The following is an 18,303-nucleotide window of genomic DNA, read 5'->3' as shown; positions in this document are numbered from 1 at the left end:
ATCCTCCACCCATGGGGCGTGCAATACAAGGAGCCCCTACAAATTTGGGAACTGGGGAAAGGGAGCTAGAATATGGAGCTCTCAGTCTTCCAGAGCAGGGGTTGGATCCAGGCCCTGCACCGGTAGCTTGGTCCCCTACCTTCCTCTCCTGCAGTCCGGAGCTCTCTGAGTCACAGCGGAGTGAAAACAGCTGCAGTCATAATTTACGGAAAGAACCGCCCCCTTCTAGGGACCGGTTATAAAGTAGCGACTACAAGACTAAGGGATCAACGGAAAATTATTAAACAAATAATCGAACTTTCGCTTGTTTGTATCAAAGGAAAAGTCTTCGACTTTGGAACGTTTGGTTTTTTTTTTTTTTTTTTTTTGCTCTTTGCTAAGGAACAATCAGAGAACAGGCAAAGAGGGCAAGGGAAAATGCTGCAACAGGAACAACAACAATGACATTAAAAACTGCATATTTTTGTAAAAGCTTAATTGCCAAAGGCTTACTGTGTCCTGGGCCCTGTTAATCAAAGCTTTATGAAGATTATATCATTGACACCTTATCTCTAATGTGAGTCATTTTCCCCCAAGTTGCCCCTCCCCTACAGCACGGGGAAAGATAAGGAGATAGTGCAAGGCACACACATCTGCTCTAATGAGAGAAGCTCTAGCCAGGGAAGCCCAACTCTTCCTGTCATGGGTCGCTTATGGGATCCTGAAACCAAACGTTTGGGTTAACGATGTAAGTAACTGAGAATGTCTATGCTCATTTACCTGGCTAAAGGACATTAGAAGCGATCAAGGTCCCCATGGCTTCTCTATTTCAAAACAACCTATTAAATCTGGGACTTAAAGTGTCATATTGCTGTTGAGAATCTATAGGATAAAGAATACATGATACATACGGAAAACACAGCTTGATTTTGGTCTCTGTGATGTATTTTTTGTGGATATTTTACTCTCCCCAAGTTATTTGTTCTCTCATCTGAAACGGGGATAATGACAAACCTCCACGGATTGTTTTTGTGAGATCTAATGAATCTTAGTGGCTATAAAAGTTTTATATATATATATATATATATACACACACACACACACATATATACATATATACATATGTATACATATATATATACACCCACATACACATTTATATACATGGATGTGCATGCATAGATGTATATATGTGTATATATGTACACCCATGCATGTATATACAGTTACATGCATGTAATATATGCATATATAGTAAAGCATAATATAAGCACAAATTCTATTTTATCAGTACTAGGCCCTACAACCATGTTTTTTACATGTACTGAACTAATTATGAGAGGAAATTATCCTTTTCTCTGGAGAGAAATCATGTCTGGTATTGTTCCTTGTGACTGTGCCTTCTTTCCATTGGCCGAAACAACTGAGCAACAAAAGGGAAGAGCTGGAAACGTGGGCAGAGTTCATCATCTGATCCTGCTGGGCTTAGAGCGTAGCACTAAAAGTCTACCACAGACCAGGCATGCAGTGTGGTTAGAGGGCACTGAATCAGGAAACACACAGAAGATGCTGGTTGTTGAAAAGACAACTATGTGAAAATTCCCATAACCTAGCACAATATACACAATTAAACCGATATAGATGAGATATCTTCACTTAAAAGTCTGTCTTAGTGTTGCCAGGCATTCCTCAAGGTTCATTCTCACCTTCTTTTTTATACTAACAGGAACCCCAAGTTTCACAATGTCTATGACCATTCAGAATAAAAACATTGCCCAGCCTCCCTTAAAGCTGGTGTGGCCTTGTAACTAAGCTCTGGCCCGTAGGGTACAAGAAATAAGTGCAACACCATGTCACGCCCTTTCAAAGAAAAGAGGATGGCCTCCCATTCACTTTACCCTCTTCCTGCTCACTGGTGTGAATGCAGGTATATCCTGAGCCAGCTTGAACCATAAAGACTAGATCATAAAGCCTAGAGCATTTCCCCTAAAAATGGAGAAGCAACAAGACAGAAAGATCCTGAGCCCCTGAGACTCTCATAGAGCAAGCCACTGTATCATCACAGAATTTTACAGGATAAAGTAACAAATTTCTCCATGGTTTATAACAGCTCTTTGGGTCCTTATCCTACCCTAATACGTTTGATTATGATTAATTAAAAAGTAGACTTTTAAGGAAAGTATCTTCTCCAGAATATGAAAAGCACATTTGTTTATAATGGAAATAGAAATCTGTATATTATGAGAACGATATCCAATTTGTTTTAGCACCCACCACTGTAACACATGTACCCTGAATTATGCCGCTGTGTGTTGATTATGTTTATCATAGTTTGCTACTTATTTTTCTTCAGTTCTTCTGAGAGCCATTTCCCTTCCTGAAATAAAAAGGATGTTTGTCCTAGAGTGCTTAGCATTGGTTCAGAACAGGCTTTCAATAAGTTGTTTCGGTCATTGTCTCATTTCTGTTATTCTCTTTCTTCAATGTTCTCTATCATCATGGAGTTTTAAGTGTCCAGTTCTGCTTGTTCTCTCTCCTCTGATGTTTCCACAGCAATTCATCTAAAACTTCCTGCAGTTTTTATCATACTTGAGCCCTTTATGTGCTCTTAAAATTGTAAATCTTTAAGAAAGTAAGTTTTTAAAATGCATGAAGTTATTTGTTTAATGAATAAATACATACAAATCCCAGTGGTTGTATATACGCTTAGGTCTTGTGATTGCAATCCACTATAGATACTGGAGAATAGATTTCAAAAGATCAAATAACAAATGCTCAGACATGTGCACAAATCTTATAAGCATTTATTACATATTGGTGATAACAATTATAATTAATAGGTATAATTTTCATATGATCACTGATAACTTGGAAATTAAGTGTTTGAAGATATCACAGACAACCTGGGCTCAGCAGAAACTTATCATAAATGAATGGATAGATAGAGTGAATTTAAAAATATGCATAGTACTATATATTGAGTTCCTATTTGAAACCAGTGCTAAGTGTTTTACATAGTATGTCAAACTACATTAATTACAGACAGGAATAATGTCTGTGATCACAAATCACTTAGTAGTTTGTCAGAAATTTCTTGGATGAGAGTGACCATTGCTTAAAAGTAACAATTTTCATCGATTACAAGCAAACATGCTCCTGACAAACCCAAAGCCTAGACAAATGCCAAAGGGGATAGGCAGGATGCAGCTCAAGTGTCTAAAAATCTATGAGGGCTTGTAAAGAACATATATTGCTCATCCAGAGGTTCGGAAAATTGTAGAGAAAACAAGAAACCAGGTTCTAATTTATCAGGATCTACTTGGCTCTGTCACATAATTAAGTCTATGAGCTTTAGATTCAGTCTGGGGCTTGAGTCCTACCTCTAGTTCTTAATAGTTGTATAATTGTGAGAAAGCAATTTAACTACTCCGAGTCCATGTCATCGTTTGTAGAACGAACTGATAATACCTAGTCTATATGTATGTTGTAATCATTAAATGAAATAAGTTTTAAGGCATATGTCACAAGTTGGCATTCTCTAAATGTTAGTTCCACTTTCCTTTTGTTGGGTTGGCCAGCGGAATTTTGAGAATCTGGAAAACTATATGCCACTTAGATTTCCACATAGAAAGGCTACTTTCATGAAAAGGATTCTGAGATTTCTTATACTTTTTCTAAATCTGGCAACATTATTTTAGTTTTGGTTTGGTAGTTTTTTCTGCTCACCATCTTTTGGTTTTAATTACTCATCGTTAAAACAAACAAAACAAAACCACCAAACATTGTTTTTAAAAAACCCTCATCTTAAAATTGGGAAGGAAAAGAGGAAAAGAGCAAGTGGGGGAAAAAGCAAAAGGAAGGATTCTAACAATGAAATTAAAGAGGTGAGAAATCTTTGTTTATCCAATTTCAAGAAATATAAATCTCATGGGTACACAGTATGTCAGGAAGTTTACAAGCATTATCTAAACACTCACAATCACCCTGTGAAATACTATCATAACTCCATTTTACACAACACAAAGTGAAGGCTCAAACAGCACCAGGTACCTGCTCAAGGACATATAGCTAATGAGAAACAAACTTGTTCTTCGCACTCAGAACCTTCTGGCTCCAAAGTGAGTATTCTATTCATTATAATTTCTTCCACAGCCATAAGAGGTATAGGGATGGGTAGAAACTGGAAAAATGACAGATTTGGCAGGCCAAATCCCTGAAGTCTGCACAGAACAAAAGAGACTGATGAGATATCTACCCAAACCAGAAAAATAGGGTGGTCAGGAGGGATCCACAGCTCTTTGATTCCCAGTTCCTTTAAAGGGTATCGTGATTACTGCATCCTGTTTGCTAACTCCTAAACTCTTCCAATATCTGCCATTTAATTGATCCCTGTGCTCAGAGGGCTCCTGCTCCCTGTCTCAGGATAGATCATAGACGAGGCTCCAAGGGACTATGAGACCATTTAAAATTCCACAAAGGTAGGGGATATTTTCACTTTCGCTAACTCTGAGGAAGTCATCCTAGGCCATAGGGCAGCCATCAGATGTATAATATCTTCTGTATGGTTCTGAATGAAAAAGAAAAAGCCATTTGGGGTCTGCAACTAGAGAACTCAAACCCAACTAACTCCTTGGCACGCTGAGAAATGAGATGTTTGGGATGGAGAGCCCCATACTCTATAGAAGAAACTGAAGACAAAAGAAGGGTTAAAAACATTTGTGTTCCTTAATTGAGCTGGTCGTGATCCTTGTGACTATGTAAGTATTCAGAGCTTCTCCTCAACTTCCTTAATTTTTACTTGTTTTCCTCACTCCAAAGACCTGAGTAGCAAGAATTGTTGGAAGAAATCACCTTGAAGTGCTTCTTTCTCATTCTATATGGCAGCCAGAGTCTTCCTCCACTCACCTTCTCATACAGCATTTAGGAATGTATTTCTTGATTCCTTTCCTTTTGTTGTTACTAATGAATTCAGCATCCATCACATTCCAAGCCCCACAGAGTTGCTTAGAATTAAAATTTAGTTGGTTATATTCCTTGACATGGAGAAAATAAATAATCTTTAGCAGACAAATATATATATAACAGACATTCTTCTGGTTCTCTTCCTAATTCTCTGAAGGATATGTACATTTCTTCTTAAATGACTCCCTATCCTTCTCCTTTTCCTAAAATGTAGTATTTCTCAATGTTTGGCCTCCAGTACTATTTTGTCTTGACTACACCAATCTCTCCTAGTGATATCATTCAGGCTTAAGACATTGACTATCATTTTCATTATTATTATATTTACTATGGGGAGGCCCACGCTAAAGAGTTTTCCAATCTTTTTTAGCATGGGACTCCCCATAGTAAATATAATAATAATGAATATTACATATTCATTATTTATGTATATTATATGGACTCCCCACAGTAAATATAATAATAATGAACTATTATATAACATCTTATTAGGTATCAAACTCTTTCATGAACATCACCATATTTAATCTTTACAGTAATTCTGTAAGATAAATATCTCAGTTAATAGTAACATGAGTGGGTGCTTAGTATAAACCAAGCACAATTATAAGAACATTCCACATATTCAAGAAGCACAATTATAGTGTAGATATCAAAATACAGGTGGGTGAAACACAAAGAACTGTCCTATTTTACCCTTATTGCCCCGCCTTAATTATTAATCATGCTCCCCTTTGCTCTTAAAGTGTCCTAGTTTGAATGATAATTTTTAGCTGCCTAGTTAAGGTTTTGGCTACTGGTGCAAGGAATACTTTCTGCTTCTGTAATGATGGGAAGCCGACGCTCAGAGAGTATGAATTACTGGCCCATAGTCACACCACCAAATAGCAGAACTTGAGCTTGAATCTTTAAACCTCTGATTTAAGTTCTTTTTAATATTCTATGATGTCTCTTTTCTAGACAAATGTTTGGATTTGAATAGAATCTTCTAGGAAAGCTATATTTATTTCTATTATGGTTGCAACCCTAAATTACTATTTAAATTATCATTCTCAGTTCCTCATTTCTTTGACAGCTGTGAACCTGTCTGGTTGTGGGTCTAGAAATGGTGAGGAACTTAAATATTTAAAATTTTAAAAAATAATATTTGAAGTTATAAGGACAGAAATTTTTTAAAGTCATGTTTAATAAAATCTCAACCTGAAATGGTATTGTTTTCATGAGCTATTTCTCATAGATCTCCTTTTCTTTGAATTTTTATCTTACAGAAAGTCATGTTCATATTGTACTGCTTTCGAGTCAACAGCCGAGTAACTCACATTTCACTTTGTCTATCACTGATACCATGTATTAGCATAATTCATTTTTGAACGATTGGGAGGGGTTCTTTCTTGTGGGGTGTGGAGGATGCAGGAGGCACTTAAGCCATGGTTTCCAATCTCCTCTATCACATATATTATTTTTGCACCTCAATATAATTCAGAGGAGACCTCCATCAGTGCTCAGGGGTATTTTCTAAACACTTCCCCAAACTGTGAGTTACTTAGCATTAGCTGTACTCATGCTGATATTAAGTCAATACATTACAAGAATATTTTTACCCTTGTCAGAGTAAAGGACTAAGTAAAAGTTGCTGGGCATCTGAAATATATCAGACATCCTATTAGATGCCTTGTATTACATTATCCCATTCAGTCTACCAAACAACCCTTAGAATGTCATACTATCCTTATTTTGGAGATAAGCAAATGGAAGTCATAGCAGAGTCACAGAATTAGTAAGCAAGAGCCTAGATGTAAAACAAAATCTACCTGGCTTAAAATCTTGTCTTTCCTTATCAACATTGCCTTATTGGCTCCTCTCATCCAAGCAGAGAACAATAGAATTCTCTATCTTTTTCAAGGTTATATCAGGAATATCATCATATGTAATCCTTACACAATTCCGTGAGGTAAGTATTATCTCAGTTAATCAAAAACAAACATTAGTGGATACTCACTATATACCAAGCACAACTATAAGAACATCCCACATTTTGGCAATATTTTCCCATTGACTTGATCTTGATTTCCAACATCAAACTAGTTTTTCCATTTATCCCCTAGATTTTCTTAGTTTAAAAGTCACAAATTACACTCCACTTTTCTGTGCTGAGTTATTAAACATCTTTTTCTAGGAATGCATTAAAATAACTACATAGCAGTTAACTCTATTTGTCCTCTGTTCATTGAGCCTAACTGAAATTGTTCAGAAACCTCCCAAGGTACGTATGTGAAGAGATGACTAATCCAGATCATGGAGGCCACCCAGTGGCCATGCACTTGTTCTTCAACAACTAAGGCACACATACAAACTGATTTCAGATCCAGATGATCCCCCAGAGGAAGAAGACAAAAGGATCCTGAGGTAAGGAGGTGGGGTAGTGGAGGGGAATGAAGAATACTAGCTTTCCCCCAACAAGAAACCCCAAAGGACCCCAAAATTCAAAGAACCCAATACAATAAACAGAATCTCTATAGACTTGATGCCTTAAGACAATTATAGATTGCATCAATTTCATTAATATGTTGTGACAACACTTTTCCAGATTTGATTATCACATGATCTAAGACATAGGATCTAAATCTGGTACCTAAGGTTGTGTGAATAATTTTGTCCTATTTAAGATATTGTTTACAATAACTCCTTTTCACATTCTTTAGTTGTTGCTGTGACAGAACTTTCCACTAATCATAATTTTGTTCTTTTCCTTCTCTTCAGAAAGGTCCATTTGCCTTCCTTAACTCTCCTCCAGCAAGAGGTACTTATGAGTTACAGCAATTTCAAAGATATTCAAGCCTCATCCTATCTCTCCTAGTTCAGCAATTAGATACTCTACATTTCAATGAATATCTAAATTCCTTTTACTAGGTATGTATCTGAAGCCAAAAGTAGGCCGACTACAACCATTTTTTGCAGGGGTTAAGAAAAAGACTTAAAATAGTCGAAGGACCAAAGGAATAATTCTAGAGCATTCAAAAATTTGATCGAAATAAACTCACTTATTGGGTGCTGCTACTTCTTAAATCCTAGTGATACAATGATGAGCAAGAATAAACATGGTCTTTTCATAGAACTCACAGTCAGATAATACCCATAAATTAATTTCCAACTTTTCATTCATTCATTCCTCTAACAAATATTTAAATTCCAGCTATTCAGAAGCACTGTGACACATGCTGCAGATTCAATGACAAATTATAGCTACTACTCTCAGGGATCTGGAAGTCTAACAGAACCTGAACTCAATTCCTTCAGTACTTCCTGTGTATATATGGATGATATTCATCTATCTTACCACTTCCATATTTTTAGAGGCTAAAATTATCAATCAATAACTATTACTTATAAAGAGGATCAGAGAAATTGACCAGGAATTGTAAGTAGAGATAAGGGCAATTATTTGTTTTCATATTTGGGAATATCAAAAATATATATATCAAAAAAGTAAAAACTGAAAATGAAAACATCCTTCTTGGATGATTCACAAGAGCCTTTGTATTCAAGCATTGTCATACCCCAGTGGCAGTTACATGTTCTCAGCCTATACAGTTACCTCTTTCCCTTAAAATAAAACAGTCAAATTCATAGAAGCTGTGCGCAAAATGATGGTTGTCATGGGTGGGCAGGGAAGAGAGGGAGACGGAGTTCCTAATCAATGGCTCTAAAGTTTTATTAATGCAAGATGAGTCTAGAGATCTGCTGTACAATATTGTCCCTATATTGTTAATAATAATATTGTATTCTATACTGAAAATCTGGTAAGAGAGTACTTCTCATGTTAAGTGCTCTTACACAACAAAATAATAAAAAAAATTAAAGATAAAAACACACAAAAAGCTTCAGAATTGAAATATTTTAGTTTCATTATTCTAAGGATTCAAAAATTCCAATTGTTAGCAAAGATTAAATGTTTCATATCTGCATCTTTATATACGATACTACTTCACTAAAACCTAAAACTAGGATATAATAATACATCTCAGCTGCTAATCTCTAAGCAATTTAAAACCCCAGAGTAATAACCAAATTAGTCACTGTTAGTTTCTTTTCAGGCAAATGAATATTTCCAAATAAGAACATGCCAAAAATAAAAAGTTTATCTATAATTAGAATGATACTAATACAACCCAAATCTTAATGCTCATTGCATTGTATCTCAATCCATCATTCTTATTAGACGTGTCAATGACCAAATTGACTTTTGGTGAATAATTAGGGCATCTGATCACATCTTTGAATAACTGTAGAAATATTCTGAAGAGGAATCAGGAGGATCTGACTTATAAGTTGGTCTTTTTAGGGCATTCATTACTGTATAATTTGTTGTGGACATTAATTATGTTCTCCATTCTCTTAGCCCATCCAACAATTCACCATATTAATGTTTCATTTTGTTTTGTGTCTATATTCATGAAGGAATATATCTGAAGATATGAAGGCCTATGCATGCTTTACTAATTCCTAAATGTCTTTGGAATAATTTCTAATTCTTAATTTCAACATCAACTTAATGTTTAAACAAAAATTGGTGCCAATGAATGTATTGGTATTGTGTTTATCCCAATTAGCCTCCACATTCATATTTTCACATATTTTGTGAAAACCCAGACTACCCTTCCACGAACACGAGGAATCACACATTGCTGAATGAATTCATTCTACGGGGAATACCTCAGACAGAGGGACTGGAGGCTGTACTCTGTGCTGTCTTCTCATTCATCTACCTCTTCACCCTACTTGGAAATTTACTCATCTTTATAGCGATTGTTCCTTCCTCTACCCTTCACACTCCTATGTATTTCTTCTTGGGACGCCTGTCTACTTTTGACATATTGTTCCCATCTGTAACATGTCCCAAGATGCTATTGTATCTCTCTGGCCAGAGCCCAGTCATTTCTTTTAAGAGATGTGCTTCACAGCTCTTCTTCTATCACTTGCTGGGTTCTGCTGAAGGCTGCCTCTGTTCTGTGATGTCTTATGATCGCTTTGTTGCCATACGTCACCCACTGAGATATATGCTCATCATGAAGCCCGGAGTCTGTGTCGGCTTGGTCGTGGTAGCCGGGTTGGTGGGTTGTCTTCACGCCACCATTCTGACCTCCTTTACCTTTCAGTTGTCCTACTGTGGCCCCAATCAAGTGGACTACTTCTTCTGTGACATTCCTGCTGTCTTACCCCTGGCTTGTACTGACAGTGCCCTGGCCCAGAGGGTGGGTTCCATAAATGTTGGCTTTCCGGCTTTAACACTTTTGATCAGTGTCTGTGTCTGCTACACTCACATTGGGATTGCCATCTTGAGAATCTGCTCATCAGAGGCAGGCAGAAAGCCTTCTCCACCTGCAGTGCTCACCTTATTGCAATCCTCTGTGCCTATGGACCTGTAATCATCATCTATCTGAAGTCCACACCCAACCCCTTGCTTGGTGCCATGGTGCAAATATTAAATAATGTTGTCTCACCCATGCTGAACTCGTTAATCTATTCCTTAAGGAACAAGGAAGTGAAAAGGTCCCTGAAAAGAGTATTCCGAAATGTTTTACTTACTGTTTGTGAATAAATTATGAGTTATTATTGGGAATAAATGACATAATTAACATTATTCTTTGCCTCTTAGTTCTGGATAGGGAATCCAAGGGGCAAAGCAAGCACTTGGAGATAGATTTTTTGTCCCTATAATAGGTAGCCAATATTTCCTGGTTGAGGATAAAGAGCAGTCCAAGAAGCACCCTTCAATAGTTCCTCTCTGTCCAAATCAACATTCAATTTTACCTTACTTTTTGCTCCAATTAAAATGTAATTGTTCCCCTTTTCTGCCTATAAGAATTTCAGTTCTTCCACTTTGTGAAGAAGAATATTAACTAACATTCACAGAGCATGATCTGTCTTCTGGGCATTGTGATGAACATTTCACATACATCATCTTATTAAATCTTCACATCACCCCTATAAAGTAGATTTTACATAATGTAGAAAAGAGTTTTGAGGATTAAATATTTCAAATAATGAACCCAAGGTTACACATTAAGCAGCAAATCAGACCTCAAACTCAGCTCCTGTTAACTCCAAATCACCTCCCTGCTGTAGATTCCTGTACCACATAGCTACCCCAAGTGACCTGCTTGGCAATTTACTCATCTTAATTACTTCTCTCCAGAGCTCATGATACAAAGAAATTGTCTGATAAATAACTGGTAAAATAAGTATTGACATAGGTTATGTCTATATATAGTCATCCCTCAATATTCATGGGTTCTGCCTTTGTGAATTCAACCATTGTGGATCAAAAATATTCAGAAAATAAATTTTACAAAGTTCCAAAAAGCAAAATTTGAATTTGCCTCGCTTGAGTACTACATTGAATTCATGTGCATGAAATGGTGGTAGGCATTTTATTAAGTATTATAAGTAATCTAGAGATGATTTAAAGTATACAGGAGGATGTGCATAGGTTATATGCAAACACTACAACATTTTAAATAAGGGACATGAGTATACTTTGATTGTGGTATTTATGGGGGTCCTAAAACCAATCCTCTGAGGATACTGAAGGACAACTGTATTGACTTTATTATTATCTCCACTTGCTCTATTCTACTACCAAATGTTCCCACCTGTAGATGGTGGCACTGAGATACAGCAATAAGTGTCTTCCTTGTGTACTACATTCAGTTATGCTAAAGCTAGCCCTAGACCCAAGCCCTCTTAAGTCCTAATGTGTCATGGTTTTCCTACTGCATCACGCTGCCAATATGTCAAAATACTCTTTAGTGTAAACGCAGGGGGAAAGTCTTTCCATCCAGTGTTGTTGAAGAGAAGATGGTCTAATTATGGGGCTTAATTAGCATGCTCATTTGATTCTCCCAGCAAGTTACTTTTTGTAACTTAACTTCCAACAAGACTGGAGTTGATAACTGTTTCTCGACTTTCTCAGAATCTAAAGTGAAAGCAACGGTACTATTAATTGGGGATCCCACAGACACGCCAGCTCCTAGTTTCCATGACATTTTAGTTATTTGTAGTTTTTCTATTCCATTTATAGTCCCGAAAGTTCCCTTCGTATTTGAAACCAGTAAACAAAAACAAGTAAAAATCTCTAATAAAAATGCTTATTTTACACATAGCATGAAGCAAAAGGGATAAAATGAAGCTCCTTCAAGCATAGTTAAATGGTTTTAGTGCAATAGGAGGATTCTATGGCTCCTCCTAACTTGATTGGCAAAAATCCAAGATGTCATAGCATCTTATTCCCACACTTTGGAGATGCCTATCAGAGATGATATGCTGGATTCAAATAACCCTAGTGTTAGTTTGCTGTTCTACTAATGCAGGATATTTGTAGAAGAATCTACATGTCATGATATCTGGTAAAGCCTGAATAGTGTTTAGGGACAGATGTTCAACACACTGATACTTCTATAATAGATTTCTTTTCTAGACAATGGAAAGTTTCATAAAAGTAGGGATTATGTGTGTCTTGCTCACCATTGTATCCATAGGACATAGCCCAGTGACATAGTAAGCTTCCAGTGTAGGTTTGCTGAATAAAAGAATGGATACCTCTTTACCCATTCAAATTGTGATGCAATTGTATATTTATTGATACAGAGGAACATGTGCAAAATAATTAAGATACAGAATAATATTATGCCTGAATTTAAATATATATTCATGTTTAGGTAAAACTGATGATATATAAAAAACAAAATCTGAATGACCAACTTTTTGGCTCTTTCTAAATTAGTCTTGCAATGACTGACACTGAAAACAGAAACTTTAACCATTTAAATCTTTCCTATATCTAAAAGCACACAACATGAGCTTTTATTTAAAACACATGTGCACACATACATAAACACACACAGACACACACAATCACTTTTTAAAATCTTACCTCATTAACAACAACAGCAACAAAACCAAATAACCTGATTGAAAAATGGGTAAGGGACTTAAATAGACCTTTATCCAAAGAAGAGACACAAATGGCAAATAAGCATATGGAAAGATGTTCAATACCACTGAGCATTAAGGAAATGCAAATTAAAACCACAATGACATATCACTTCAATAAGGATGGCTACTATTTTAAAAATTACAATAGTAATAAGCTTGGGCTATGATGTGATAAAATGGAACCCTTGTACACTACTGACGGGAATGTAAAATGGTGCAGATGGTATGGAAAACAGTATTGTATTTTCTTAAAAAAGTAAAAACAGAATTACCATATGATCCAGCAATTCCAGCTCTTGGTATATATACAAAAGAAATAAAAGCAGGGTCTTGAAGATACATTTGTACACCCACGTTCCTAGCAGCATTAATCACAATAGGCAAGAGTTGAAAGCAACCCAGTATTCATTCAATGAATGGATACACTAAATGTGGTATATACACACAACAAAACATTATCCAGACTTAAAAAGAAAGGAAGTTCTGACACATGCCACAACATGGATAAGCCTCAAGGACATTATGCTAAGTGAAATAAGCCAGTCACAAAAAGACCGTTTAAATCCAGTAATATGAGGTATCTAGGGTAGTCACATTCATGGAAAAAGAAATTAGAATGCTGGTTCCCAGGAGCCACAGATGTTGGAAGGAAATGGAGAAGTTGTTTAATGGCTATAGAGTTTCAGTTCCGCAAGATGAAAAAGTCCAGGAGGTCAGTTAAGCAACAATGTAAATAGTCAAGCAACAATGTAAATAAACTTAGCACTACTGTACTATATATTTCAAAATGGTTAAGATGTTAAATTTTATGCTTTGTGTATTTTACCACAATTTTCTTTTTCTGAGACAGAATCTTGCTCTGTTACCGAGGCTGGAGTGCAGTGGTGCAATCATGGTTCACTATAGCCTGGACTTCCCCACTCAAGAGATCCTCCCACCTCAGCCTCCAGAGTATCTGGGACTATAGGTGTGCACCCCACATCCAGACAATTTTTGAAATTTGTTTTAGAGATGAGATCTCATTATGTTGCCCCCAGGCTGGTCTCAAACTCCTGGGCTAAAGTGATCCTCTCATATTGGCCTTTCAAAGTACTGGGCTTACAGATGTGAGCCACCACACCTGGCCTACATTTTTTTTTAAGTTTGCTTATGCAGTTTTCGCACATTCTGTGGCTTATTAGTTATCTCCTTTTTCCTGTAACTACATCTACTGTAGTTGAACCCTCTCAAATCACTATTTCTTTATTTTTTATACCTCCATTTGGTGTGGGCAGAGAAAGAGTTTGAGAAGTGTAGTCTAAGGTAGCTTTTCAGAAGATCTGCCTAGAGTAATAATTATAAGTTACCATTCATTGAGTCCTTATTCCTCACCAGGCACTGCGTAATTGCTTTTTATATATTATCTAATGTAATTTACCTATGAGTTCTGTGAGATCATTTTACAGAAGATGAAATGAGATTTAGGGATGTTAGGTAATTTTCTTTAAGCCACACAATTAGTTTGTGGATGTAAATGGGAATCTGTCTCAGATCTTCATGCAGCTATGCACAATACAGCAAATCTGATGAAACTTTAGAAATAAACATTTGGCCTTCCACACCTCCCTCAAAAAAAAACTTACCCCAACTTTCTTTTTTCCTTTCAATCTCTCAGATGTGTGAAAGCTCATCTGAGAGAAAACTCATTTGTAATAAAATATTCTAATCCCACAGAGTGGGTGCGATTATGCTCATTCTTACCTTGTTACTATCCTCTGTTGGTTCTAATCCTCTGGGTATTCCCAGAAGATACCGTGTGGGGCTTTACCTGATAATTAGAGTTAAAACATGATTCGTAGTGCACATTCAGGTTTAGAAACGTAAGCAGAAAATGAAGCTTTGTTCTGACATTGTCACACGAGGCTAAAGCAGGGCCTTAATCCACACACATTCCCCGCAGCACTTCTTTGCCCTAGTGACTATCTTTCCTCTTTTTTTCCTGACCAAATATCTCAAAATTCTATAGCCCAGTGATCTTCCTTATTTTTCTCCCTGAAGGTGCTCTTGCTCCCCACAACTGCTCTCCTGACTGTAGCTAGAATTATCTTTCACATTCTCTCTTCCACAATGTACCAAAACCCAATGCTGCTTAAAACTGTCTTGCATTTTCTTAAGCCCCCTAATGTAGAGACCGCAATCTTTAAAGAGCAGAGCCTTTAGTCATCATTTGCTTTTCTGCCTCTCAAGTTTTATCTCAATTTTTTTCCTCTCTTTCCTCAAGTTCTTCAAATATACTTTACATCTTTCCAATGAAGGCTTTGCACATGCTATTACCGCCGCCTAGAAAGGTTTTCACTTTCAGATCTCAGCTGGGATAACAGTTTCTCAGGGAAGTCCCCTTCTACCTTCAGGGAACATCAGCTAGCCATATAAATCATGATGTGGATACATATTTAATTTACTGATATGAAAGAGGAACATGAGTAGGATACAAATACTCTACCACGATAGCTTTTCAATCCACAGCACTTCTTCCTAGCCCTTACCGCCTTAAATAATTATCATTTATACATGTAGGATTATTTGACCAATGCCTCTCTTCTTCTACTAGACTGTAAGCTCATTGAGGACAGAGACTTTGGCTAGTTCCTGTTCACCAGAACATGGCTGTTTTTGTGTATGATGGTAGCTGTAATAAATTTTTGACCTAATAAAGGCTAAAATGACCTCAATAAAATCTCTGATTTGTTCATGTAAACTTTTCTCCTCTTGTAGCCTTTTCTTAGCTTCTTATCTGCTTCAGATTTCTTAAACATTATTATAATTAGTTCTAAATTACTAAAATCCTTCCCTCCATCATGTCTTCCTGCCCAGTCTTCAGTGAGCTCACCTGCCTGTTCCATTCACACACCCACCTTGTTATGCTCTTTTAGAGAAAAATCACAAACCAAGCAGGTCAGCAACCCTACAAATTTATTATTGTCTACCTCTAGTGTTTGCTAGCAGTTTTAATACTTTTCTTCTACAGTATTGATCCTATTTCTTACCAGAATGACTATACATGAGTTTGGGGTCTCAAACTTCTACTTAACTTCTAGGCTCTCACTCACAAAGAATGAAAATCGAAATCACCAGCAAATGGAGAATGAAAAGATCAGCAAGATCTCAATATTCCCAGTCATGAAGTTCTCTGGGAAAATGAGTGGAAAATGTGGCTTAATCCAAGCCTAAGTGGAGACTCTTCTTTCTAGGCTGAATTGGAGACAGCAGGACCTGCAGCCCAAGAGCTACCTGATTTATTCCACCTGTCACAGCGGGAAAGCTGAAGCCAGGAGAGAAGGGAAGAATGATGGTGTCCCCCACTAGTTCTCTGTAATCTTTACCTTTTCTCTGTCCCATATTGAGAGCCTAGGTCAAGTACACCATGTTATCATTTAGTTGTCTGTATGACTTTTACTATTGTGCACAGTGCTGTATGCATTGCAAGGTTTTGTGAATGAATATTAGTTTTTAAAAAATTAAATTTCCTACTGGATAATTGTTTTTTACATAACTTTCCTAATGTAACCTTCATCTGTTGAAGAAAATTGAAATCCTGAGTACATGGTTTTGCTGTGTAAAGTTAAATGAAACGAAAATTTAAAAATTTGTATTTCTTTGCAATCAGTATATTGAAGGGATATCTGCTTGCTCATGTTCATCGCAGCACTATTCACAATAGCCAATCTTTCAATCTCTAAGTGCCCATGAGTGGATGAATAAATACAGAAATTGTGGTATATCTACATAATGGAATATGATTCAGCCTTTTTTTTTCTTTTTTCTTTTCTTTTCTTTCTTTTTTTTCCTGAGATGGAGTCTCACTCTGTCACCCAGGCTGGTGTGCAGTGGCGTGATCTTGGCTCACTGCAACCTCCTTCTCCCGGGTTCAAGCAATTCTCCTTCCCTAGCCTCCTGAGTAGCTGGGACTACAGGCACATGCCACCATGCCCGGCTAATTTTTGTATTTTTAGTAGAGACAGGGTTTCACCGTGTTGGCCAGGATGGTCTCGATCTCCTGACCTCGTGATCCACCCACCTTGGTCTCCCAAAGTGCTGGGATTACAGGTGTGAGCCACTGTGCCCAGCCGATTCAGCCTTTAAGAAGAAGGAAATCCTGTCATTTGTGACAGTGTAGATGACACTGAAGGATATTATGTGAAGTGAAATAAGCCAGGTACAGAAAGACAAATACCACATGATCTCACTTGTATGTGGAGACTAAAAAAGTGAAATTCTTAGGAACAGAAGAGTAGAATGATATAATAGTTATCAGGTGGGATGGGGCAGATGTTGGTGAAAGATACAAAATTTCAGTTAAACCAAAGGAATAAGTTCAAGATATCTAATGTACAGCATGGTGATTATAGTTAATAATGTATACTTAAAAGTTGCTAAGTGAATAGATTTTAAGTGTTCTTACCACAAAAAAAGTATGTGAGGTAATACATGTTAATTAGCTTGATTCAGCCATTCCACAACGTATACATATTTCAAACCATCATGTTGTACACTGTAAGTATATACCAGTTTTATTTGTCAATTAAAATAAAGCTAAATTTTATTAAATATAAATATTCAACATGTTCAAGACACATATAGAATCTACATTTAACACGAAAATTGATCAAACATTGAATCTTTGCTTTAAAATGCAGACAAAATACAACTTGCAGTGACACTTTTGTTGCTTATGATAATTGAACTGTAAGCAGTAATAAGAAAACTTTTTTTTTTAGACAGGGTTTTGCTCTTGTTGCCCAGGCTGGAGTGCAATGGCGCCATCTCTGCTCACTGCAACCTCCACCTCCAGGGTGCAAGCGATTCTCCTGCCCCAGCTTCCCATGTAGCTGGGATTACAGGCGTGCGCCATTACGTCCAGCTAATTTTTGTATTTTTAGTAGAGATGGGGTTTCACCAATGGCCAGGCTGGTCTTGAACTCCTGCCCTCAGGTAATCCACCCTCCTTGGCCTCCCAAAGTGCGAGGATTACAGGTGTGAGCCACCGCGACAGACCAGAAAACATTTTAGTTACTTTATTGAAGTCTTTCCTGCTGTGATCTGATCACTATTTCTTCTGTAACAGGTATTGTCACTGAGAACATTTGACCTTTGGGAACGTAGAACATGAGTGTTTTTACTGTGACCATCCCATTAATTTAGCACGTGCTATTTTTATTCTAAAACATTCTATTTGGAGATCTAAAATAGTCCATGGCATTTGACTTCCCTGAATACATTTTTTACCAGACCAGGTAAATTTCATGAGCTGTTACTTGCTAGTTACAAGTTTATTTCCTCTTTTTTTTTTTTTTTTTGGTACAAAATATTTTTTCAAGTTAGTCATGT

General features: G+C 36.8%; 2 protein-coding genes across 6 annotated transcripts in view; one reads left to right on the top strand and one right to left on the bottom strand.

Moving 5' to 3' along the window:
• VWA5A (von Willebrand factor A domain containing 5A) overlaps positions 1 to 216 on the bottom strand; it is a 31,145-nt gene extending 30,929 nt beyond the window's left edge. For 2 of the 5 annotated variants that reach the window (XM_019037590.3, XM_055355832.2), the window contains exon 1: positions 140 to 216. The gene's annotated coding sequence lies outside the window, so the exon portion shown is untranslated. The remainder of the gene's footprint in view (positions 1 to 139) is intronic. The other 3 variants (XM_055355831.2, XM_063693621.1, XM_055355830.2) reach the window with 3 other exon arrangements.
• LOC101143175 (olfactory receptor 10N1-like) lies at positions 12 to 10,540 on the top strand. The gene is given in 4 exon segments (XM_063693714.1): positions 12 to 235; positions 7,702 to 7,741; positions 9,552 to 10,293; positions 10,296 to 10,540. Coding segments are annotated over 4 exon segments (1,251 nt in total).
• The last annotated feature ends 7,763 nt before the right edge of the window (positions 10,541 to 18,303 follow it).

This window comes from Gorilla gorilla, chromosome 9, assembly GCF_029281585.2.
Source record: "Gorilla gorilla gorilla isolate KB3781 chromosome 9, NHGRI_mGorGor1-v2.1_pri, whole genome shotgun sequence".
Taxonomy (NCBI): domain Eukaryota; kingdom Metazoa; phylum Chordata; class Mammalia; order Primates; family Hominidae; genus Gorilla; species Gorilla gorilla.
The sequence above is the reverse complement of the archived record's forward strand: the minus strand, read 5'-3'. Positions and strand labels throughout refer to the sequence as shown.